The sequence below is a fragment of the Asterias rubens genome, chromosome 21 (genome assembly GCF_902459465.1).
Source record: "Asterias rubens chromosome 21, eAstRub1.3, whole genome shotgun sequence".
Lineage (NCBI taxonomy): Eukaryota > Metazoa > Echinodermata > Asteroidea > Forcipulatida > Asteriidae > Asterias > Asterias rubens.
In genome coordinates this window covers 5,432,755-5,457,404 of record NC_047082.1, presented here as the reverse complement: position 1 = coordinate 5,457,404, position 24,650 = coordinate 5,432,755, and the positions used below count along the sequence as shown (strand labels likewise).

The 24,650-nt window shown below is 37.7% G+C and overlaps 1 protein-coding gene across 3 annotated transcripts; it reads right to left on the bottom strand.

Moving 5' to 3' along the window:
- Positions 1-921: 921 nt before the first annotated feature.
- On the bottom strand, positions 922-21,101 carry LOC117304463 (leucine-rich repeat-containing protein 34-like). Of its 3 annotated transcripts, none has more exons than XM_033788939.1 (11): positions 21,022-21,101; positions 20,000-20,150; positions 18,686-18,703; positions 14,959-15,148; positions 13,430-13,513; positions 11,425-11,553; positions 10,649-10,780; positions 5,993-6,111; positions 5,119-5,274; positions 2,424-2,550; positions 922-1,821 (listed from the first exon to the last, which is right to left on the bottom strand). In XM_033788939.1, the coding sequence occupies exons 2-11, from the start codon at positions 20,113-20,115 to the stop codon at positions 1,666-1,668; spliced, it is 1,227 nt and encodes a 408-aa protein (XP_033644830.1). In that variant the 5' UTR covers positions 20,116-20,150; positions 21,022-21,101; the 3' UTR covers positions 922-1,665. The 3 variants fall into 3 exon arrangements, with proteins under 3 accessions (XP_033644830.1, XP_033644831.1, XP_033644833.1); XM_033788940.1 differs by lacking the exon at positions 21,022-21,101 and adding an exon at positions 20,945-20,985; XM_033788942.1 differs by lacking the exon at positions 18,686-18,703.
- Positions 21,102-24,650: the final 3,549 nt, after the last annotated feature.

The window sequence follows — 24,650 nt, the reverse complement described above, 5'->3', positions numbered from 1 at the left end:
AGGCCTAATTTGCTTATTAATCACACGCCATATTACAAAGATTTCCCACTGATTTTAAAGTGAGTTTTCCTCATCAATTTTCAAATGAGGGAGAAGCCAGCTTTCAGGTGTTTGACTTCATGTTTTCAAATTTTTTGGTTTTGCAACCTAAAACGCTGCATTTATCTTATATTTATGTCTGTATGTGGGCATGTTTTCAAGCAGGGAAGTTGTGGTGGCACAAGTCATGCAGTCTTAAACTGTCTGGTAAAGTTTTGGAAACCTAACAAAAAAGCAGACAACTTTGAACAATTAACCTCAGTTATTTCAATGTTGTTTATTTCCTCATCGATTTTCAAATGAGGGAGAAGCCAGCTTTCAGGTGTTTCACTTCATGTTTTCAAAGTTTTGGGTTTTGCAACCTAAAATACACAGTTTGGGTTTCCACTAATGTGTGCTCATATAATCTTAATAATTCATGTAGATATGTTAAGTATTTATCTTCATACATGTAACACATAAGGATTATGTAATATTTAACACACTTATCTTATTTTACTGAAATGGACGGCAACACTTCAATACTTTTTTTCTTTAATAATTTACTGCATACAAAATACAGTATATAATTATATATACACAACTTCAATATCTTACATTTTATACATACAGTTTAGAAAACTTTAAATTGCGAAAGATGTACATGTACATCCTCAGAGAAACACTTATCCAGTATAAATGACATAATATTTTCGATAATAATAATTTGGGGGGCTAATCATCCTTACTCGCAGCTAAGAGCTAAATTGCGAAGGACACAGCTACATTGTGTTCGAGAAGCAGGCATTTAAAGGCGCCTTTGGCTGAAAGCTACATCAACCCATTATGACCACGGAGCACAGCAAAGATTGAAAGTGTATGATTTTTCCCGAGGGAGGAAAACCGGATGGTCTGGAAAACCCTTGTGGCACAGCAGAGAACCAACGCACAACTCAACTCACATATGGCCCTGGCCCGGAGTTGAACTGGGGTCACCTTGATGAGAGGCGAGCACTTTACGCACAAACCAACCATGCCACCAAATAATGAATTGCACGTGAAAAACTTACTGGTGAATTAAATCAACAAAATGCGAGTTCTAAACATGGTGCAGTTTCCATTGAAGCTGAAAGTGAGACTAATCTGAGCAGCAAAATCATATTACTTGTTTTGTAATTTAAGTTTTTAATCAGTAGGCCTATAGAATACCTCTTTGCACAACACAAAATGTACACAAATCTTTGCAAAGGTGAAACAAACTAACTTCCTAATAATTGCTGGATGAATTTGGACGAGTAGCTTACACATCTCTTGCTCTTGGCGTTTGTATAAACTTCGGTCTTCCTGAAGGCCAAAATAATTTTTGACATTCTGAGAACAACAACAACAACAACACAAGTCATGTTAAAACTGTGTTGTCATTTTTAATCTCGTCTTAAAATTCCAGTCCAGTGATAATTCCCAGCCACGAGTCCTGCGGTCTTGTGAGGTTTTTTCCTGCAAATTTAAGCCCTGTAGACCTTTATACACAGGTAGACTTGGTGGATAAATCTGGATCTACATGTATACAGTCCCACATTGACTACTGGAACTCATATGATTCTCACAATGGTTGACTGGAGGCTACAGCATGGTTAGGTTGTTAGTTTATTCTGCATCAGGGCCAAAGAAAGGCGTCCAGTAGTAATGGCGTCTGATTCCATGATTGAGCTGTGATAACATCACATGACCATCAACAATGTATGGCTTCACATCAGTGTCTTTCATATCCAAGCGCCCAGATTCAACTAATCCATTAAAGGCCTGCACAAAATAACAAACAAGCGAACATAAAATGGCCTCTCACTTAAAAGTTTAGGCGTTACAACAATTCAATTTAAATTAAAAATGGTGGGAGCTTCCATCTGTTCATACGTGATTATCAACTGCCAATAACTCGACCTTTGAACAAAGCTCAGCCAAATCTTGGATGAAAGCATAATCCACTTAAACAATGCAATAAAGGCACTGGACATGTTTGGTAATTGACAAGACCGGTGTATCTCAACATACATGTACTGGTATACATAAAATAACAAACCTATGAAAATTTGGACTCAATTGGTCATCAAAGTTGCAAAATATTAATGAAAGAAAAACACATGTGTTGCACAAATTTGTGTTTTTTCAGATGGCTAATAAAAGGCTTCAGGCCGGAGTCCTTTTTATTTTTGAGTGAGAAATTACCTCTTTCTAAAAAACTACATTACTTCAGAGGGAGCTGTTTCTCACAATGTTTTATAGTTTATCAACAGCTCTCCATTGCTCAGTACCAAGTAAGTTTTTATGCTAACAATTATTTTGAGTAATAACCAATAGTGTCCAGTGCCTTTAATGGTATTGTGTTGGAGTAAATGATGTCTTACCACACATGCTAGTTCCTGTAGGTGATTCCCCCAGATGAAGACACTAGTCAGTGTTGTGTTGGTATTCATGGATCGTGCTATTGCACACAGGCCTGCTGCTTCTATGTTGTTACTCGTTATCACCAACCTGTCATGTACAAACAATCAATAAAGACAATCCTGAAACTTGGACCAGGGCACACGTCACACACGGCGACTGTGCCACGCTCACCATTTTGTTGGTCAATATAGGTTTACATGTAAACGCTGCGTCGCCTAAAATGCGTACTTCACTGAATTACGCACAGTGACATTGACCACCAAAATGGCGCATCGAAGATTATTCTGATGATGACGTCAGGTGAACTGGGTCAATATGGGTAAAATGCAAATTTAACATCTATTAAATCGATTGCAGTATGTACCGCTGCTAAAACATAGGATTCAAACTGCCTCTAGCTACTGGAACACAGAACTTGGAAAAGTATTGAGTAAACAGTGCTACCACGTTGGGTAAAAACCAAAATTAATAACCTTTTCTGGGACCAATTTCATAGAGCTGCTAAGCACAAATATGTGCTTAGTGTGAAATTTCTTCCTCGATAAAAACAGGTCACCAACCAGATTTCCATGTGTTGCATATTGCTTGTTACTGGTATTTAACTGTTGTTTGCTTATCCTGAAAATCATGTGGAAATTTGGTTGCTAATCCAATTTTTATCGAGGAAGAAATTTCATGCTAAGCGAATTTTTGTGCTTAGCAGCTCTATGAAATTGGGCCCTGGTAAGCATACATTTGTTGTGCTTAGCAACATTTTGTACTGAAGCGGCTCCCTGAAATAGGGCTCTGCAAAAACCATTAGCTGCAAGGACCTGCAAATGCCAATAGCGGTTAAAGGACCTGCAAATGCCAATAGCGGTTAAAGGACCTGCAAATGCCAATAGCGGTTAAAGGACCTGCAAATGCCAATAGCGGTTAAAGGACCTGCAAATGCCAATAGCGGTTAAAGGACCTGCAAATGCCAATAGCGGTTAAAGGACCTGCAAATGCCAATAGCGGTTTAAGCACCTGCAAATGCCAATAGCGGTTAAAGGACCCGCAAATGCCAATAGCGGTTAAAGGACCTGCAAATGCCAATAGCGGTTAAAGGACCTGCAAATGCCAATAGCGGTTAAAGGACCTGCAAATGCCAATAGCGGTTAAAGGACCTGCAAATGCCAATAGCGGTTAAAGGACCTACAAATGCCAATAGCGGTTAAAGGACCTGCAAATGCCAATAGCGGTTAAAGGACCTGCAAATGCCAATAGCGGTTAAAGGGTTCAATAATTGTGAGCGCATGTAAAATGCAAGGGGATGCTGTCCGATCAGACACAAAAATACAGACTGAAATCCAGAGAGATGGAAGCGGAGTACTTAATGGGAAAAGACAACAAGTTATCAAAAGCAAATTGATAAAATACTGATGGAGTTGTCTTCTTTCAGCAGCGAAGTCAAACAATTAAAAAGAGTAGTTTAAATTTTAAAACATTTGTCAGATATTTTGTTTGTAATAAGAGGAAACTGCCGAGCACACAAAACTTCTTAGGTGTTTTAGAATGTTTCTGTTGTGCTGATATGATGGGGGGGGGGGGGGGGGGGGGGGGCGGGATCAGGTAATCAGCTGTTACAAAACAGTATATTTCTTAAATAAGCCATTTGCATGTTAGATTTGAATATTGTCTGGTTCAATGACGTGCTTGATCACAAGTTACCAGTTAAATTTGAATTCTTCAGACTATCGAAACAGTTGCTATGTCACATGATTAGGGGCGAGCTTTTGCGTAAGAGACGGTGAACACCCATACACAATTCTGAATGGATGTGTATGTCACAATGGTACCAGGGTTTGCTCATCTGGAGGTTGCTATACAAAAGCTTGCCCCGCACCATTTGACACAGTAACTGTCTCTATAGTCTGAGGAATTCAAATGTAAGCAGTACATTGTGACTAAGCAAGTCATTGTACCAGACATTATTCAAATCTAACTTACAAATGGCTCATTGATAACAATACAGTGGGTACTAAATACTGAAGACCATTTGGTGATGCAATTGTTACAACCCAAGATACTTTATACACATCTTCAAAGAAACTCAAGTTTGGGACATGAAATTTAACAGGTGAGCTAAATAATATTCAAATGAATGGCATCCTTAAAACTTGATCTTCAATATACTCTGAAGATAAATAGCTTGGTTTTGTGTCATCCACCTTGGAACACTTTTTGACTCAAATAGTTAACTAATTGACAGTATTTTATTTTACATTCTTAAATACCAGGGACAGTTTATCCATTCTGATTGGTCGAGAGGGCATCCCGTGGGGGTGTTTAAACGAATGATATAACCACAGTAAATAGTGTTTAAACATAGGCGTGACATATTGCATGGTGTTAATTTTATGCGTAACACATTCAATACGCCAGGATGGCCGGTACTCAATGTAAAATAAAAAACAATTAGCATGCGCGCGTATGTACAACTGTTGAGCGTCAATGCAATTTTGACCCTTCACGAAAGGGCGCCAAGACAGAAATTGAAAAAAAAAGTTTCTCGTTACGGGCAATGCAGGCGCTGTTGGTGAGTTGGCCGCACTCTGTGTGAAAGGAAAACGACCAATTAAGAACTCGTCGCTACCCTTTTATTCCCTTAGCCCTTAGTAACTTATGACTTACGTTTTGAGATTGGAGTTGAGACCCGCCAAGGATTCGCTGAGGTAGACAGCTCCATCATCCTCTATTCTGTTATAACCCAAATCCAGAATCTCTAAAGGTGTATTCTGTTTAAGAAGCTTAGCCAGGGATTTAGCACCATCTCTTGTGATACGATTACTAAGGAGCAAATCAAATAATATTAAACAATCTACAATCAGAACCTTGTTTCCTTTTTTCTTGAAACCAGCAAAAAGCGTTTATTCAGACAGGATGGTACATGTACGTTCAAAAAGGAATATCTGTCTGATAGTCAGATCATTTTCATATTACGTTATAATTGGAATTTCATGTATAATTGATTTATTTTCACTCAAGTACATGTAGTTCCATTGTCTTGGTTAAAAACAATTAATACCTTCATTCAAAATGAGAATAGGAGCTGGTTACCTTCAGAAACACATTTGAAAATGTTTTCTTCATTTAAAGGCACTGGACACTATTGGTTTTTGGTAATTACTCAAAATGATTGTTCTCATAAAAACTTACTGGGTAACAAGCAATGGAGAGCTGTCAATAGTATAAAACACAGTGAGAAACGGCTCCCTCTGAAGTATCGTAGATTTTAAGAAAGAGGTAATTTCTCACTCAAATATTTCAGACTTCAGACTTGCATCTGTAAGCACATCAATTTGTGCAACAAGAGTGTTTTTCTTTTTTATTATTCTCTTGCAACTTTGATGTACAATGAGTCACAATTTTCACAGATTTTTTGTTTAATGCTTTGTTGAGATACACCAAGTGAGAATACTGGTCTTTGGCAATTACTAAAGGTCAGTGCCTTTCATTATAGTGTGGGTTTAACAAGTGTGTATTATTGATGATTATAATTAATTACCAGCTGACATCCAGGTACTTGAGTGAAATGTTATGTTGGAGAGCCTCTACGAGTCTATCTGCACCAAAATCTCGGATGTCACACTTCTGGAGATGCAGCTCCTGCAGTGTACAATTTACCTGAATCAAAGACAAAAATCGCCACGTTAGTTCTAGTTGGTAAAAACATGACCAAGAAGGGCCACAGTTTGAGAGCAGCTAATAACAAAATTCTTGCATAAAATTTAACTTAGCAGCGTTAGGTTCTTGCCAGTTGAAATGCGCAATGCAATTCTTTTAACCTCTAGAGGTCCTTCGAGGGTGTACTAAACCCATGGACCTCCGTCACAGTAAGCAACAATTGTTTTGTTATACCTTGGTATTATTATTACATGTGTGACAGGTCATTTACATATAGCCCTTGCGCAGCGCCCTCGCTTGATCTCAAGACTCTCTCACTTATCATTGTCTATTGTTTAGCTTATCTGTTCCAAGAAGTAGTGAGTCATTCATACCACAGCACATGTACAGCCAACATTGATATCTGTTCTGTGGCAAAAGTTCCATCTATTTCATACATTTTTCATGGTACAAGTAAGAAAGGAGAAGTTTGGAAGATCACCTCATGATGATCTATAGTGACTAGGCTGGGGTAAGTCTATTTTACATTGTATTTTAAAGTTGATTTGTTACTGCTTTTCTAGTCTCTAAATGTTGGGAAAGTTACTTTGATTTGGAACTTAGTTTAAACTCCTTCAGATATTTCTTAGTGTTTCCTCTATTAAGTTCACTTTATTGTTACTTCTATTAGTTGTATTGTTCATTTATAGCTTTAGTTTCATTTGTATTTGATTTAGTTTGAAAGCACCTTTGTGGGTGTTGTGATCAAACTTTTCCTTATTTTGTCATTGTCTTAGACTAGAAGTATTCATACAGAGGTGTGTGGTTTTCCTTACTGTACCACCATTGGCATTGTGCAATGTCAGTTGCCTCTTGTGTGAGAGTAGAAATGCACTGGGGCGTATGCTGGGTGATGTTTGTGGTTAGGAAGTGAGCATATCGATAGTCAGTATTGCTGCGCAGCATAGCTTATCGATATAGCATCCTTTAGTGTACACTGCCACATAAGGTTCAGTCAAGCAATTGATATGTGATCACTGGTGTGTTGCCTGCATGTTCTAGTCTTACACTGGGTTCTTTGTTTATTGTTAATCTTGATAAGAGTACACTGGGGAGAAGTAAGCCCCTTTCACACGAGCGCTGCAAACGCGGGTCCCTGGTTAAGGGCGCCAGCCGTCTGTCACCTTTACCGCGTGCGATTTTTTTAGCGAGCATTCACACGACACGCACACACACACATGTAAACATACGTCCCTCGTTTGGGTAGGCCTACTGCATGGACAAAAGTCTACAAGCAAGAGGCTTGAGTTAAAACAAAAACCTTACAGTTAAAAGGAATAAAATAAATCAATTTCATTGAAATCAGTTAAGTCACATAAAATGTAGAATATTTTAAAAACATTTGCGATAACGTAACTCTCATCCCGTCGGCCGGCGGGAAGGGGGTTACGTTTTCGAAGCTAAAAAAAGAAAAACACAAAATTCCACGATTCAAATAGCTTTTTGGACGTTAAAAATACTACATTGTTGACTGGAAATGCTTTTTAGATATGAAATTATTGATGAGACATAGCAAATGGTGAATTAAAACATCGAAAAGCTTTGCCAAATGACGTATTCTGCTTGCGATTGAACGATGTTTTTGCTTCAAGGTTTGAGCTTGTCTTGAAATGCAGCGATCCAGCAACGTCGAGTCATGATCGAGTCGAAGAAAAACACAAAATTCCATGATTCAAATAGATTTTTGGACGTTAAAAACGCTACATTGTTGAATGAAAATGTTTTTTAGATATGAAATTATTGATGAGACATAACAAATGGTGAATTAAAACATCGAAAAGCTTTGCCAAATGACGTATTCTGCTTCCGTTTGAACAATGTTTTTGCTTCAAGGTTTGGGCTGGTCTAGCATCCGGCCACAAAACCCACCAGCCAAACGGATCGTAGTCCAGCGTTGAGCAGATATACATGTACATGTATGTACATGTACATATGTATGCTATAGTTCGCCCATTTCTTCCTCCATAGTTCTTCACATGTCAACGCAGCGGTCCCTCATTACGATCGCAGGCATTCGGTTCAGACGATGGCTCCCCGTGATTATAACATCGATGCGATTTTTTGGAGGAGGTCTCGATCTGTGTTATGAACAACACGGGACCCAGGTAATTTTGTAACATACCTAAGGCCCATTCACACGAGCGCTGCAAACGAGGGTCCCGTGCGATTTCATAACATCGATGTTATGAAATCGCAAATCCACGTCGTGTGAATGCTATGTATGTTACGAAATTACCTGGGTCCCGTGTTAGACCAGCCCAAACCTTGAAGCAAAAACATTGTTCAAACGGAAGCAGAATACGTCATTTGGCAAAGCTTTTCGATGTTTTAATTCACCATTTGTTATGTCTCATCAATAATTTCATATCTAAAAAACATTTTCATTCAACAATGTAGCGTTTTTAACGTCCAAAAATCTATTTGAATCATGGAATTTTGTGTTTTTCTTCGACTCGATCATGACTCGACGTTGCTGGATCGCTGCATTTCAAGACAAGCTCAAACCTTGAAGCAAAAACATCGTTCAATCGCAAGCAGAATACGTCATTTGGCTAAGCTTTTCGATGTTTTAATTCATTATTTGGTATGTCTCATCAATAGTTTCATATCTGAAAAGCATTTGCATTCAACAATGTAGCATTTTTAACGTCCAAAAAGCTATTTGAATCGTGGAACTTTGTGTTTTTCTTTTTTTAGCTTCGAAAACGTAACCCCCTTCCCGCCGGCCGACGGGATGAGAGTTACGTTATCGCAAATGTTTTGAAAATATTCTACATTTTATGTGACTTAACTGATTTCAATGAAATTGATTTATTTTATTCCTTTTAACTGTAAGGTTTTTGTTTTAACTCAAGCCTCTTGCTTGTAGACTTTTGTCCATGCAGTAGGCCTACCCAAACGAGGGACGTATGTTTACATGTGTGTGTGTGCGTGTCGTGTGAATGCTCGCTAAAAAATCGCACGCGGTAAAGGTGACAGACGGCTGGCGCCCTTAACCAGGGACCCGCGTTTGCAGCGCTCGTGTGAAAGGGGCTATAGCATTCACACGACGTGGATTTGCGATTTCATAACATCGATGTTATGAAATCGCACGGGACCCTCGTTTGCAGCGCTCGTGTGAATGGGCCTGTAGGCTACTATTCTCTACTGTAAACTCATTATGTATTCGGTCTAAAACAAGTGCTGCCAGAGCTTATGTTTCGTTATACAAGTCTTTGGAATGCCTAGCTGCAATGTTATTGTGCTGCTATTGGGTTTATTAATTCTAAGGTTTATTGTAGAACAAGTCTATACACTCTGACTAAGTTTTGTGAATTAATTAATTAAGAGTCTCAAGTAAAAGCAATCACTTGCCTTGTACATTCTTGATTATTCTTTGATCAGTATTAACTTAAGGGTTGTGGTTCAAGTTCTTGATTAGTTCTTTATTCATAAAGATGTGATTGGACTAAGTTGAGTTCAAGGTTTATTGAGCAGAAATAGAGAAAGAGGTTATTTCCACATTTGCTTTAGTTATTTCCTAATTTTGTCTCTGCAAGTTAAAGCATTTACATGCCTTGTATTAATTCATTTTGGAATTTAACTTGACTTTACAGTTAGAGGCAAACTGTGTTATTGAGTTCGATTTATCTCTTTTGATTGCATTGGATTATCTCAGGATTATCATTGTTCTTTTCATAATTTACTTTGCCAGATTGGTATTTCCTAAAGCATTGTATTTATATGGAAATTCTATTTTGTATCATTTCAGGGTTTATGCTAACGCCATAATAAAAGAACAAGACAGAGTTAATGTACATCGTCCGCATCTGGTCACATTTTCTCGGTGTCACACATGTATAACTATTCTTCTCAACTTAAAATATGACAGAGTATGCATAGAAAACGAACAGTTGTTCAAATAAGAAACAGTTCTTCAATGTTCCCTCTACCCCGCGGGTGTTTCGTACTAAGCGCTGGAAATTGACCAACGGTGGAAACAATCAAGGTAATGTACACTGGTTAACAAAACTCATGTTACCCTCAGCGCTGTGCAGCCATGGTACATGCGTTTTTGTATCACATCACGTGGTTGGAGACAACATTGGAATTTAAAGGCACTGGACACTATTGGTAATTACACAAAATAATTGTTTGCATAAAAACTTACTTGGTAATGAACAATGGAGAGCTGTTAATAGTTAAAAACTCCCTCTGAGGTACATGTAACATAGTTTTTGAGAAAGAGGTAATTTCTTACTCAAATAAGAAAATACTTTGACCCTGAAGCCTTTTATTGTTCATCTGAAAGCACACAAGTTTGTGCAACAGTGGTGTTTTTTCTTTCATTATTCTCTTGCAACTTCAATGACCAATTCAGCCCAAATTTTCACTTTGGAACTTTGGATACACAAAGTGAGAATACTGGCCTTTCACAATTACCAAACAGTTCAGTGCCTTTAAGGCGTCTTTGATTTCACAAGTAAAGATGGAAAGTACAAGTAAAAATTGACAGTACCTTGAGCATTAAAGCCATATGGACAGTGGTCTCTTCTTGTTGACTGAACAGTATAGGTCTGTTAACACACAGAGCCCTCAATGTGTTATTATGATGTAGCACAGTAGCAAAGGCAATCAAGCTTTGCGTTCCCTATGACACAAAAATAACAATGACTTATTGTTTTATTATAAAGTGTTTTTTTCCCCCTATACATTTCCAGTAGAATTCCATCAAAAATTAAACTTGTATTTATCGAAGTACAAATGAAATTATATGACAATACAAAGGAGAGTTGGACGATTAAATTGGTTTTTCTTTGTTATCCCTTACTCGAATCTCTTTCTCTGACAACAAACTGTTAAAACTAATGGTGTTTAGCATTATTTTGGAAAGAGTATTTTTACTCCAACAATTTCTTTAAAATATTCTGAAAGAAATGTGCCCACAAAAGATGATCGCACTAAATAACATACAGTAAGAAACCTTAATTCATGATCTTCAACAATCCAGACGAACTTAGTCAATGAACATAGGAAACCATTTTGAAATTGTGGAACATTCACAATTTGTTTACCGTCTTCAAAAGTTTGTTTTGTTTTTCTATGCAAAGACAACATACACTGTAAATATATTAAGACCAGATTCAAACAGGGACTAGAACAATACGACACTGACGTAGGCCCACTGCACAGCAGTAAAGAATTGGTCAAGAAGATCAATCGGCAAAGGGATGTAGTAAATAAGGTCAGCTAATCATATTTTACATCGGCAGATAATAAACAAGTGTACGTTACCAGATCTGCATCACCAACATCAAGCTCTTGTAGACAGGTGTTGACTTGTAAGCAGCCAGCCAAGAACATTCCTCCTTTATTCTCAATCTTGTTCCCATTCAGCTTGAGAGATGTTAATGTTTCATTTACCTGCGTCATAAATGTCATCCAAAACACAACTTAATTTTACAGACTATCGTGGCATGTCATGGCCTAGGGGTTAAAAGCCATGAATTCAAACTCTGGTGTTTCTGATCAGCAGAGTTGTTGATTTGAATCCCAGTCGTGACACTTTTGTCCTTTAAAGCAAACACTTAACTGTCACTCCTTCGAAAGGGAAATAAAGCTGTTGGTCCCATGTGTTGTGTAATGTGATATGTGTTATGTATAATACCACACAAATATCCCTCAAAATTGCATGGCTTTCCTTATTTGTCAGGAACAATTAATTGTGGAGCCAACACAAAATGGCCGACGAGTTAGTTTGAAAAGTGAAAGGAAAACCTTACAATTTCAAGGCATATTTGTGTGGATTGTTAAATTCCACTTTTAAAACATGTTTCTAATCATGTATTTTATAACAAATGGTATCAAACTTTTTTCATATACCAACTCGCCTGATCCACAATTAGCCAATGCAACGTGTCCCTTTAACCCTTGAGCACGCATACCGCGCAGAGGCGCCCTGCGTATTACCACGCATACCACCCGTACGCGCCCACGCTGATTGACATTGTTGATTTTGAGTTATAAACATGCGATTAAAATGCAGCAGAGTCGTAGATAGAGCACGATCTCAAGATGACAACAGTCTAAAAATAGCATATGGTCCACATAAGAAAAAATTACGTAAGGTTCAAAGGTCAAAGTCATTTCACAATCAAACAACGCACGTGTAGGTACTTTTTCTCTGTGTGGAGCGGGCTGTTTTATCTGTCTGGGTGGACCAAATAGTAGGGGATGTACCACACGCGCATGTACACAGTATCTCACTTGTTTTGTGACAAACTTGTTGGTGTTTTTACACACGGAATGCCGCGATTTGAAAAGATTTTACAAAAGGTTTTAGCCACAGAAAGTATCTGTGGGTAATAGAAGCATTCATTTTTATTTCTAAAGGTATTAAGTGATTATTTTCCACCACTTTTTGTAGCTTTGTTTTCCTGTCAGACGACAGTAAAGTTGTGAAAACTTGTGTGCACAACTTTTCACAAAAACAAACCTTCACTTCATACGCAAACAATGTTTTCAAATTTTTGTTGATCTCTCTTATGTTTCCAACCTGAAAGCTTGAATTTGGGGAGTCAAACCAAGCAACTGTGAAAATCATTCAAAAGATAATTTCGCCCTCTACAAAATAAACTCAACTTGTTGCACAAGAAAATAACGCTTACTGGATACGGCCCGACGTCGATTGAATGTTCATGGCGCACTGAGGAGTGTATGGCGTTATGTTTGATATTGTGTGCGTGCTAAAGGGTTAAAGGATTGGGGTGCTTTTTGTAAAACAAAAAACACAATGTCCACAGATTTACATTAAGCTTACACCGCTTAAAGATAATGTTATAAGAAGGCTTCCTTTAAAATATTACTAGCTGATGAGTGCTGTAGTTTGGGGGAAATGAGTAAAACAATGTCATGAAAATGCGTTTTACATGATAAAATAATTTTTGTCTCACTGCAGTGAGACAAAAATTATTTTTGTGACATTGTTTTACTCAATCTCATGAAAATACGTTTTACATGATAAAATAATTTTTTTCTCACTGCAGTGAGACAAAAATTATTTTTGTGACATTGTTTTTACTAATTTCTCAAAAACTACAGCACCTAGGTAAGTAATATTTTAAGGGGAGCTTTTTACCATCAATGTCTTCAAACTGTTTAAGTTTAATGTACATTGTAAATCTGTGTACGTTGTGTTTTGTGTCATACAGAAAGTACCCAAACCCTTTAGACTATTACAAGAAACTGTAAGCACATGTTCTTTAATCAAGCATCATTGAATTCAATCAGCAGCACATACCTGTAATGCCTTAGCAATCACCTCTGCACCAGCCGATTTAATATCATTACTCTGTAGATTCAAACTTCTCAAGGCACATGTCTTCTGCTCATAAAAACAACAATGAGAGTCAGATCATTTGTTTAGTATAGACCACTATGGTACCAAACATTATCAAGCTTATTGATTTTTGTTTTAACCTTTCACCTTTCACCAAATCTCTTAAAGGCAGTGGACACTATTGGTAATTGTCAAAGACTAGCCTTCACAGTTGGTGTATCTCAACATGTGCATAAAATAACAAACCTGTGAAAATTTGAGCTCAATCGGTCATCAAACTTGCGAGATAATAATGAAAGAAGAAAACACCCTTGTCACATGAAGTTGCGTACGTTTAGATGGTTGATTTTGAGACCTCAAGTTCTAAATCTGAGGTCTCAAAATCAAATTCATGGAAAATTACTTCTTTCTCAAAAACTATGGCACTTCAGAGGGAACCGTTTCTCACATTGTTTTATAACATCAACCTCTCCCCATTACTCGTCACCAAGAAAGGTTTTATGCTAATAATTATTTTGAGTAATTACCAATAGTGTCCACTGCCTTTAAGAAAGGGCGGTGGTCTTTGCCTTTTTCTCAAACTGGTGTAATACTTGAATCACAAAGCAGGGTCTAGTATCTTTACAAAAATGTTCAAGCTTTGGGGGTTTGTAAATTTATGTCTGAATTTTGTGTTAAGGTTAGACTTTTGTGCTTCTGTAATAGTAAATGTCTTGTTTTATTATACTGTATTGCATTTAAAGTTTCTGTAGAGTTTGAACGTTAAGCTTGGTAATTTAATTAACATTCTGAGCTTTCGTCCGGATGCAATGAAGAAAAACAATCATTGGAACTTTGTATCATGTGATTTCCATTAAAAAAAGGCAACTGAAAAGCTACATGAAACTGGTTAAAAAAAATACAGCCCAAAAAGTTGGTTTCAAGGATGTAAGAATTGCACAGTTCATGAAATCTTAAAAGTTGCTTCCAATAATAGTTATAGATCGAAGTCTTATATAGCGCACGTATCTACCAAACAAGGTACTCAAGGCGCTGAGTATATACAAACTTTCAGAAAGATAGGTTATTGCAGTGATGAATTTTGAGACCCAATTATTTAGCACCTTATAATGGTTTACAAAGTTATCAACTGTGCTTAACAAACACGCCCAATCGCCACTATAGCCATCCAAACCATACCAACTAATACAAGGAATGGTCAAGAATTACACAAAAACAAGTAACTTTTCGTGTGGCAGCTGAAGAAAAAGTCCAATAGGAACACGGTTTAAGATCCTCTTTTAATGCATGTTAAGCCCGGTTCATACTTCATATGAATGCGAAGTGAATTTGGCATGAATTTGACATCACAACTCTCCTTTTTCGCAGTGATATTCGCAAGTGAGTTGAACAGAGTTGAACTGATGCGAATTATTCGCTGCAAATTTGTGACGTCAACATTCGCTTTGCATTCACATTTGCAGGAAGTTTGAAGCCGGTTTAAGGCTTACCTCTAGTAAATCACCGATATAGACAGCCCCCTCATCAGTGATGTTATTATAGCGTAGGTCCAGACCTGTCACATAGACACTGTTGACTAGAGTCTTATATAGTGCCAGCATATCACTATCATTGAGTCGAGTATCTGTCAGAAGGTAGTTGTTCCCACGAAGGACTAGCTCCATATTGTCCTTGGGGTCACTGCATTGTACATAAATGGAATGAAAACTGTTAGTTTGAATCAAGAATATTATAGTTTGTCGGTATAAATGTACACATACACAGATCTGGTACTGTTTTATATCATGTAGGTTGGTTTTACAAAATGCTAAAATTCGTTTTTAGATGAATGTTGCCACTTGGTGACTGATAGTACAGGCCTGGAATTACATTGGGCCACAGTAGAGGCCATGGCTTAGTTTTTGAAATGAACCAGATTTACTCAAATGTAAGCTTTAAATTTAACCAAGTATGCAATGTAACACAATTAATAAGCTTGGTTTAAAAAAACATTTATCCCTGGTTTTTGAAAACATTACCCCATTTACTCAAATCGAAGCTTTCAATTTAACCAATATATCACACAATTAATAAGCCTGGTTTTTGAAAAAAGTTACCCCTTTTTTAAAAAAGCTGGCGTTTTTTTTAAATGATCCCGATTTATTCAAATCAAAGCTTTAATTTTAACCAATCATGTATGTAATGTTACACAATTAATAAGCGATATAAAACACTGTGAGGGAATAAAAGAAACCATTCAAGTTTATCATGCTCACAATCCTGTTGCGGAAATACATGTTAAGTCATGCTGTCATCATGAATGGTGAAGTTGGCATGCAATTAGTGTATATAACTTAAAAACTGTTTAAATTGAACTCTGATTTTTTTAACTTTATGAGTAGTGGGTTTTGTACACACCATGGTCTGTATGCAACAATTGTAGGCCTACAGTGTTCACTAGTTACAAATGTCTGTGCAACTCGGCATTTTGTATCAACATGATCAAGGAAAAATGTGTTTTTGGTCATGCAATGACAATTATTTCTACTTTTAGCCTACAGGCTCATGAATAAACCTGCAATTTGAAATCAGACAAGGATTTTTCATGGTCATTAAACTATTTCACTTTTCTGTCCACACAGTCTTAGACAGATGTAACAGAAAGTATACTCACGATACCATTCTTACAACTGTACATGTAGGAGGGGTGACAATACATGTATAAAAGTGTGCACAATGGATATTGATTGAAAGAAGTCAGCGCAAACGTGCAGTACTCGGTGAGAGGTCATCAGTCTACAAACTACAGCCACAGTTGATCTCTATGATCATGATGATGACAGCTTGTGCCCCTTAAATTGTCTTTTTTTTAGGACACTGGACACTATTGTTTAGTATCAAAGACCAGTCTTCTCACTTGGTGTTTCTCAACAATTAAAATCCACAAAATAACAAACCTGTGAAAATATGAGCTCAATTGGTCGTTGAAGTTGCAAGATAATAACGAAAGAAAAAACACCCTTGCCACACGAAGCTTCTTTCTCGAAAACTACGTTAAATCAGAGGGAGCCGTTTCTCACAATGTTTTATACTATTAACCTCTCCCCATTACTCGTTACCAAGTAAGGTTTCATGCTAATAATTACTTGAACATGTAGTTGGCATACTTCTATAAAATTAGCTGCAGATTTTAAATGCATTAAACATATACATCAATACAGGTTGATAATTGACTGAGCATGCAGGCCATGCAACATTTCTAAACACATACATTGTTCACAACATACATTGAAAATCACAAGAAACAGCATTAATTAGTTGCCATACCCATGATTCAACTCAGGGAAATGTTCAAATTTCTTAATGCTCAAGTGGTACAACAGTACTTTGCAGATCTATGTAATCATCCAATTCTAACCCTTGCTCTTTGATCTAACCATTGGATGGAACAATTATTTAACCCAAAAGAAACATGAATGAGGTAAAAGTACAGAAGGGTTGCAAATGTTTAAGGGTCTACATGTAATTGGGCTAAACAAACCTCATTCTAACAACATGAACAATGTCGAATGTGTGGCCAACTTGATCAGCTCTGTTTGAGGTTGTATGTTTCAACCAAGAGAGAATTCGAAGGGACACTTTCTGCAGTGGTGGTGCTACACAGGGGGCCCTACATTTGTATGCTTTAAATTAACCGCAACAAACTTTGAGCATTAAGTTCTTTGAATACCATTCATCTACATTATACACTGTGGTTTGGCTATTTAAAGCTAAAGGTGCATGAAGGATGCATGAAGAAAGTGCGACACTAAGTTTGTACAGGTTGTGCAGCTGCTTGGTGGAAGACAGTGGGGCCTATGGGATTTGAGGCATTGCATGGTGATCGAGGTATCAATATTTATTTGGTTTGCGGTAACACCATGTGTATCTACTTGCCAGGTAGATGTTGTTCGTTAGACCACTGTCTTGCTTAACTGTAAATATTCTACTATCGCTGAGTAGATTTTCAGAATTCTGGAGACTTCTAATGTTCCGAAAAGAACTGTCCTGCTTTTTAACTGCTACCTGAGAAAGGTACATTGTAGAAAATCAGCCGGGACTGATTTTTAGTGGATCGTTACTACACTACAGGTGGAGTGAGTTCTTAAAGGAACACGTTGTCTTGAATCGGTCGAGTTGGTCTTTGAAAAGTGTATGTAAACATTTGTTATAAAATGTATGGGTAGAAAGATGTTGTAAAAGTGGAATACAATGATCCACACAAACATGCCTCAAAAATGCATGGTTTTCCTTTTACCTCGTCAACTAACACGGTCAGCCATTTATTGACTCCCATAAAAAGGAAAACCACGCAATTTCAAGGCACATTTGTGTGGATCATTGTACATGTATTCTACTTGTAAAACATCTTTCTATCTAAAGCATTTTATAACAAACGCTTTTTATAGACCAACTCGTCCGATCCAAGGCAAAGTTTCCTTTAATTGGTCACAACGTTTCGACTAGCTTTCTCTTGTCATCATCAGGAGACATTGTATGGTGACTGGTTTTTTAACCCAAAGTGCAAACTACAGGTAAAAAATTTAGAGTTGTATGCAGTGACTAGTGTGAGAAAAATAATTGATGTAAAGGCACCTTTTAGCAGAGGTCTGAAAACAATGGAAGTGATTACAGTGAACATTTTTTATAATACATAATATAATAATAATATCGAAGCATTATAGCGCACATATCTACCAAACAAGGTTCTCAAGGCGCTGAGATACAAACTTTCAGAAAGATAGGATATTGCAGTGATGGATTCTGAGACACAATTATTCAGCACATTAAATTATTTAAGGGTTTACAAGGTGCTACTGCGCATACAGCAGCCAAAGCTAGGAACACTGGGGCGAACCCCTTCTCTGCACTGGGTTCTTTTACATGTGTTACACAACACATGGGACCAACAGCTTTACGTCCCATCCGAAGGACGAAGCAATGGTTAAGTGTCTTGCTTTTAAAGGACACAAGTGTCACAGCTGGGGATGTGTATAAATGTAATCTGTACCTGTGAAAAAAACATAGGAAACTAAACTAACTGTGTATACGAAAGGGCTTTAGACCCCGAACATCTGCTCTTGGGTGCACATTGCTATAGCACATTGAAACTACAAGCAAGCCAATGGTGTATGGGTGAACAATCAACCAGTCAATATCAAGCGATGATGAAGTTGTGTGTGCTTTGGGTATACTTACAGTTTCTTCCTTTGCCTTCTGCAGTCAAGACAAGGTACATTTTAACATCAATTAATTCTTTGAATTTATAATTTTGTACAATATTTTTTTTTACTTTTGGAATCACAGACATGGAATAATGGCATAATTAAAATCATTTACATTCGTCAATTATTGGTAAGACCTTTAGATAAAAACAATGCAGAACACCTGTGTTAATCCTACAGGCCTATCCATCACCTTAGATTGGGCAGGGCAGACTACTTTGTAACAGTTTGTGGGCAAATTACTGACAAACATAGCTGAGAGTCGACTGGCTAGCCACACCATCCTTTCAACCTCGCACCCAACTGTGTTGGTGCAGGTTTTCTCACAATACTTTGCTGATTGTCTTGGAAGAAAAAGTTCAGTTGATTGTTCATTAAACAGCAAATGAGATTCAATTCTTTTTTCCATTTAAAGGGTTTGGGAACTTTTTGTTTGACAAAAAAACACAAACGCCCACAGATCTACTTTAAACAACACGGTTTAGTAGAAGCTCAAGTCTTAAATAATATTACTTGAGTTGTTGTAGTTTATGAGAAATGGGTAAACAAATTCCACTGAAATAATTTTTGCCTCAGTGAGACAAAAATTATTTTAGCTTGTACATGGGATTTCTGTGACTCCCCTAGACCCAGTGACTGGGGCGCTAGATTCCTTTTTTCGAATGACCGATAATGTCAAAATTTGTAAAAAAGGAATCTAGCGCCCCAGTCACTGGGTCTTCGACTCCCCTGAAACATTGCTCTGTGATTTTTACCTTTTTTTCCTCAAAACTTAATGACTAATGAAGCTGAAACTTCTACAGGTAAATCATATAACAAACCCAACATCTTTATTTACAGTAAGTAGGGATTGATGTCAATGGCCAAAGAAATGACTAACTTACACACTGTTTACATCCAAAATTTCCCAACTGACAACTTGTCTTTTAAAATCACAAATCAAATTTCAAGAAATTTGACAATATTGCACTTTTACTGGATCAGAAATATTTTGTTACAAGACCTGAAATATTAAACTTTGTTTTGTATTTGCTGAACTTTGCAAAGGTTTAGCATTTTGTTTACTACATTTAAAAATATACACAATATCAATAAATTAGGAAACATAATAAGCTGATTTTTTGTTGACGTGTGCACCCTTTAAAAAAAAAAATTGCATACTAGTGCAGTTTCAATAAAATGTGTCCTTCAATTGAGCTATAGTCATAGTGCCTGTAGGAAGTCAATGTTCTGTGGTGATGTCACAGTTTACATGAAATATTACAAGGTTAATGATGTTCAAACTCACGTTATCTGGTCATCCTTTTCTTTCTCAACGACTTTCATTATGAATGGTGTTGGTTTGACTTCCATTTCTTCACACACATCTTCATATCGCCTCAGAACGCTTGAAGGATCCGACATCTTGATGGTTCAGAATGACGACAGGAATACAAATACTAAAAAAAAACAACGTCGCACAAAAAACTTGGTTAAATGTTATCTAACTTGAAACAAAATGATTACCTAATTGATTGTTCATTCTCTTCTGCATGGATGATTATTTATATTGAGGGAGTTTGGCCGCCACTGGACTGACGCACAAAGGAGTACAACCTGAGCTACAATGTACATGTAACATGATTATACCTATACATGTAACATGATTATACTTATACATGTAGGTCCCGACAGAAAGGAGTCAGAGTAAGAGTTGGCCACAAACGCAGGCCTAAAATAAATAGTCAGACTGTCATATGATTACGAGTATTGACTGTCAAAAGTGTGGTCCTATTAGCTTGCGGTCAACTCGCCGTCAACTCACCTGTGCCGTCAACTCACCGTCAACTCAACCACTACAAAGTCTACACCGCAGATGGCACGTATGGATTAGTCTTGACCCAACCAAGACGGTGTGCAACTTCAAAATTCAACAGGACTTCAAAAAATTTCCTGGCCCTGCATTTTCTTTATTAATTTTATAAAAATATATTCTGAGAAACTTTCCCCAACTAAAGTCCAAAACTTTATACCCAAGTTATCAAATCAAAGTTATTTGAGTTTTTAAACTAACCACCCCTTCTTGATTTATATTTATTTGTCTGCACAAATCCCTTCACATGCATGCATACTGCAACTGGGTTAGGGCTAACGACAAGCTGACAAGTGGTGGGAATTCCATTCCCATGATTCCGACGACGACCAACGTCTATAGTATAATTATTTTATTACATAATTTTTGTGATCAACGTACCAGAGTTAAACCATAAATTTCATCAACATTGAAACACATATTACTAAAGACCATTATTAGCCTCACATAATGCGTACCAAAATACGTAGTTTTACACGCACCGTCTTACTCTTATTTCCTGCACCACCAGAGTCAAAGAATCAACCTTCACGGCTAGTACCGCCGTCAGTGTTGCTATAAACAACTACTTGGTCAACAACAGAGGGCGGGCTTGCATGTTGACTTAATGAAATGTAAAGAACAATAATGCGCACGAAAGACCGTATCAAAAAGTCGAGTCGCCTCGGCTCAGTATTCGATGAAGTGGATGAAGTTCCGGAACATTAACACAACTTTTCTGAACATTTTTCTTAATGCATTAACACGTTTTAGCGATCAAACGTGTTCTCTATTGATTAGAAACAAAATTAATAACAGGCTCATAGAAACAATAGTACTTTCATTGTAGCTGGTGAGCGCTCCGCCCCCGCCGTTGCTTGCTTTTTCAGAAACTCCCGGCCCGCCCATGACTGTTTGTTGCTCATTAGCAAAGATATTAGTTCTTCATGTTGTGGACTGTTGGAACCATGGAGGACCTCCATGGTTGAACCTAATCTAATTTGTTTGGCCTTGGGGGGGGGGGGGGGGGGTGTGTGTGTGTGTGTGTGGGGGGGGGGGGGGGGTTACAAGGAAATAATCATGGTAAACATGAGCAGTGTTTTTTGGTAGCCCACCTTGTTGAGCTGTAAATGGCTTAGTTGCGACATGGAGCTATATAGCTCATGGTTGCGATAACGTTACCCTCCTCTGTCGACGGCGTAGCGCAGGAGGGTTACATTATAAATGGCTCCGCGTTTAACATCGGGCTCATCGACATGAGACTAATGTTAAAAGCGGAACCATTTACAGCTCAACCTGGGCTACGTTTTTTGGCTAAACGGGCAAGTACCGGTTGCTGAAACAAACGAAACAAGTTTCCCGGGTATAATGCATTGTTCCGAGTTGCGATAACGTATACAAACCCTCCTGCACCAGAGGGTTCGTTATCGCACTGATTCCATGAAACGACTCACGACAATTATTTTATGCAGAATACAAACTTGAAGTTAAACAAAGCAGCTGTTTTCTGAGTTAGTCTCAAGTTTACCTGTTTACCTGTTTACCTGTAGATTCGGGCTCTGCATAATGAAGGCTAAATGAAGCCTTATAAAACGCCCATCCATTTCACACAAAACTTACTGCAACTGGAGGCAATGGTGCAAGTGGCAAAGTCAATGTGACAGCAGAAGTGAATGCCAACAAAAACATGAAATTTAAAATCAAATCGTATCCTGGTGTTATGTGTTTTCAGTAGGATAACAGGAAAACTGTTCACAATCAAAAACTAATTTTGTTTTTTCAAATCATCTATCAAATTTTTGGTAATTTTCACTTCAAATATTTTAATATTTTCCCCACATTTGCACACCATAAATCCCAAATAGTAACCACCTCACGTAATCCATCTAGTGACTAAAGCAGAATGAAACTCAATCTAGCAGATAGTAATTTTGTTTTGAACTTTCGAGGTTGGATGATGTTTCTTTGACTCATTTGAATGTTGGCATAATAATGCACTACTGATTACTACCAAAAATCAATCATTATAAATGTTTGAGCATAACCAACGACAAGAAACTTTATTCTCAGTCACCTGGAAGTGGTATTTTGTCAAAATAAAGCTTTTGTCACTAAAATATGTGTTTTGATGAGTGGAATATGAATAAACAAATAACTTAGGTTTACATAAATTAGTTACCATGTTATTTACAAATTGGAAAAAAGCCCGACCCGAGAGGGCGCTGTTCGTGACGTCAATCGAGGCGCGATGAATCGCATGCAGTGCCAACACAGCATAGTGACGCTTGGCGCCAAGCTAAAAACTTACCCTCAAAGTTGAAACAATACCTGATTTTTTTCACGTTAGGCAAATGCTCCTTTAGGTTCGTTACGTCTTTCAGGTACCTTCTTCGACTTCCCCACTAGCTGGAAAAATTATTGGGATGGCGTCATGTTTTAGAAAAGAACTTTTCTCTTCATGTCAAAATGTCTAGTGTATTCCGGATTCTCGAAGCACGACGGCTCGAAGTTTTTGCCGCACAGCGCTGGAAAAGACGTCGGACTGACCGGACAACTTGGCAAACTGACACCATCTTTAGTTGTTTTGCTGCATCCAGCAGCAATACACCTGGTTGACATTGCCGGAAAAATGCAAGAAAAAAACTGTTTCAAACGTACAAACTCACGTCCAGGACTTGAATGTACTTGCACGTACGTGTGTTCGATGTTCGATCGAGGCAAAGTCTTCCTCGATTGACGTCACAAAAGGGGTAGGCGGAGTCACCCCCACACAACTTTATTTAATTTGTTAAACATATAAATCGTCAAAAAAAATTACTCCAAAAATTATTGTATTGTTCAGGAACATAATATACTCAAATGTTTGAAGGATAAAAAAATCTATTTCCAGGTGCCTTTAAGCCTGATGAAAATACAGACCGTGGGTAGACTCCAGAGGGGTACCGGTAACTTCGGCACCTTGCAAACTCGGCCCCTTGCAAACTCGGCACTTACAACTTAGTCACCTTGCAAACTCGGCACCCACAAACTCGGCACATGTACAAATACAAACTCGGCACCCAGTTGAAAAAGTTCGATTTTCACACTGTGATTTTCACCCCCTGTCCCATACAAAGTTTGATCATGTTATAAGTTATTTTAATTATCGTATAATTTAATTATCGTACAATTTACCAGAAAGTAGAAGCGACGTTTAGCACGGGACGGAAAAAGTAACACTGAAAGGATCAAGTGTACCAAACGATCTTTGATCAGAAACCAGTGTCGCGACTGGTCCGTCGGTAAATTAGTCCCCGATCATACGGCCGGCGGCGCCTCATCGGCAAATCACGCTCGGTTAAAAGCAACATTTTATTGAAAACCATTAACCAAATTAAACAAACCCTTTTTAAAAATGTTCAAAACCCAAATCATAAAAAAATTGCGCCGCACTTTCACTAGTCTTGGCCTAAGACTATGGTGCTTGATTCTGAAATCTAGACTACACTGGCAAGTATAATTTTAAGCCGTCCAATTAACTAAATCTTACCGTGGCGGGCGCGCTTTGGCGATTCAACCGCGTGTAGTACACTATCCAGAATCAAGCACCATAGTCTTGGGCCAAGACTACACTTTCACCGACATCGACACAATCTTAAAAACTTGTAGATTCATTGAACCATGATTGAACTCGGTGCGGCGCCACAGTAAATTTCCTGGGGGAAATTCTCGAAAGTTCGGAATTGTTATCAACCCCCATAGAACTAGTGATTTTGCCATTAACATCGTTTACAAAGCTACTAATTATCAAACCCTTTTTTATTGTGTAATTTCACGTACGTTAAATACAAAAATTGTGCAGAATTTGTTTGTGTGGATGCTTACTTTTCTTCAAAATGCATGAACAAACTTTCCAGTTTACTTCACATTCACATGAAGTACACAGGAGATGTTGCTGGTTAATGTGGAGGTATGATTGTGTCAGAATATTTCCCCAAAGAAAATTAATTTCCGGCTAAAATGATGTGCAAAATCCTCCGCTCATAACTTCTACCTGATGTGTCGAGTCTATGCACGTGGCATTCAACAAATTTGTAAACGGATTGGGACAAACTTGTGCGCAATTCGC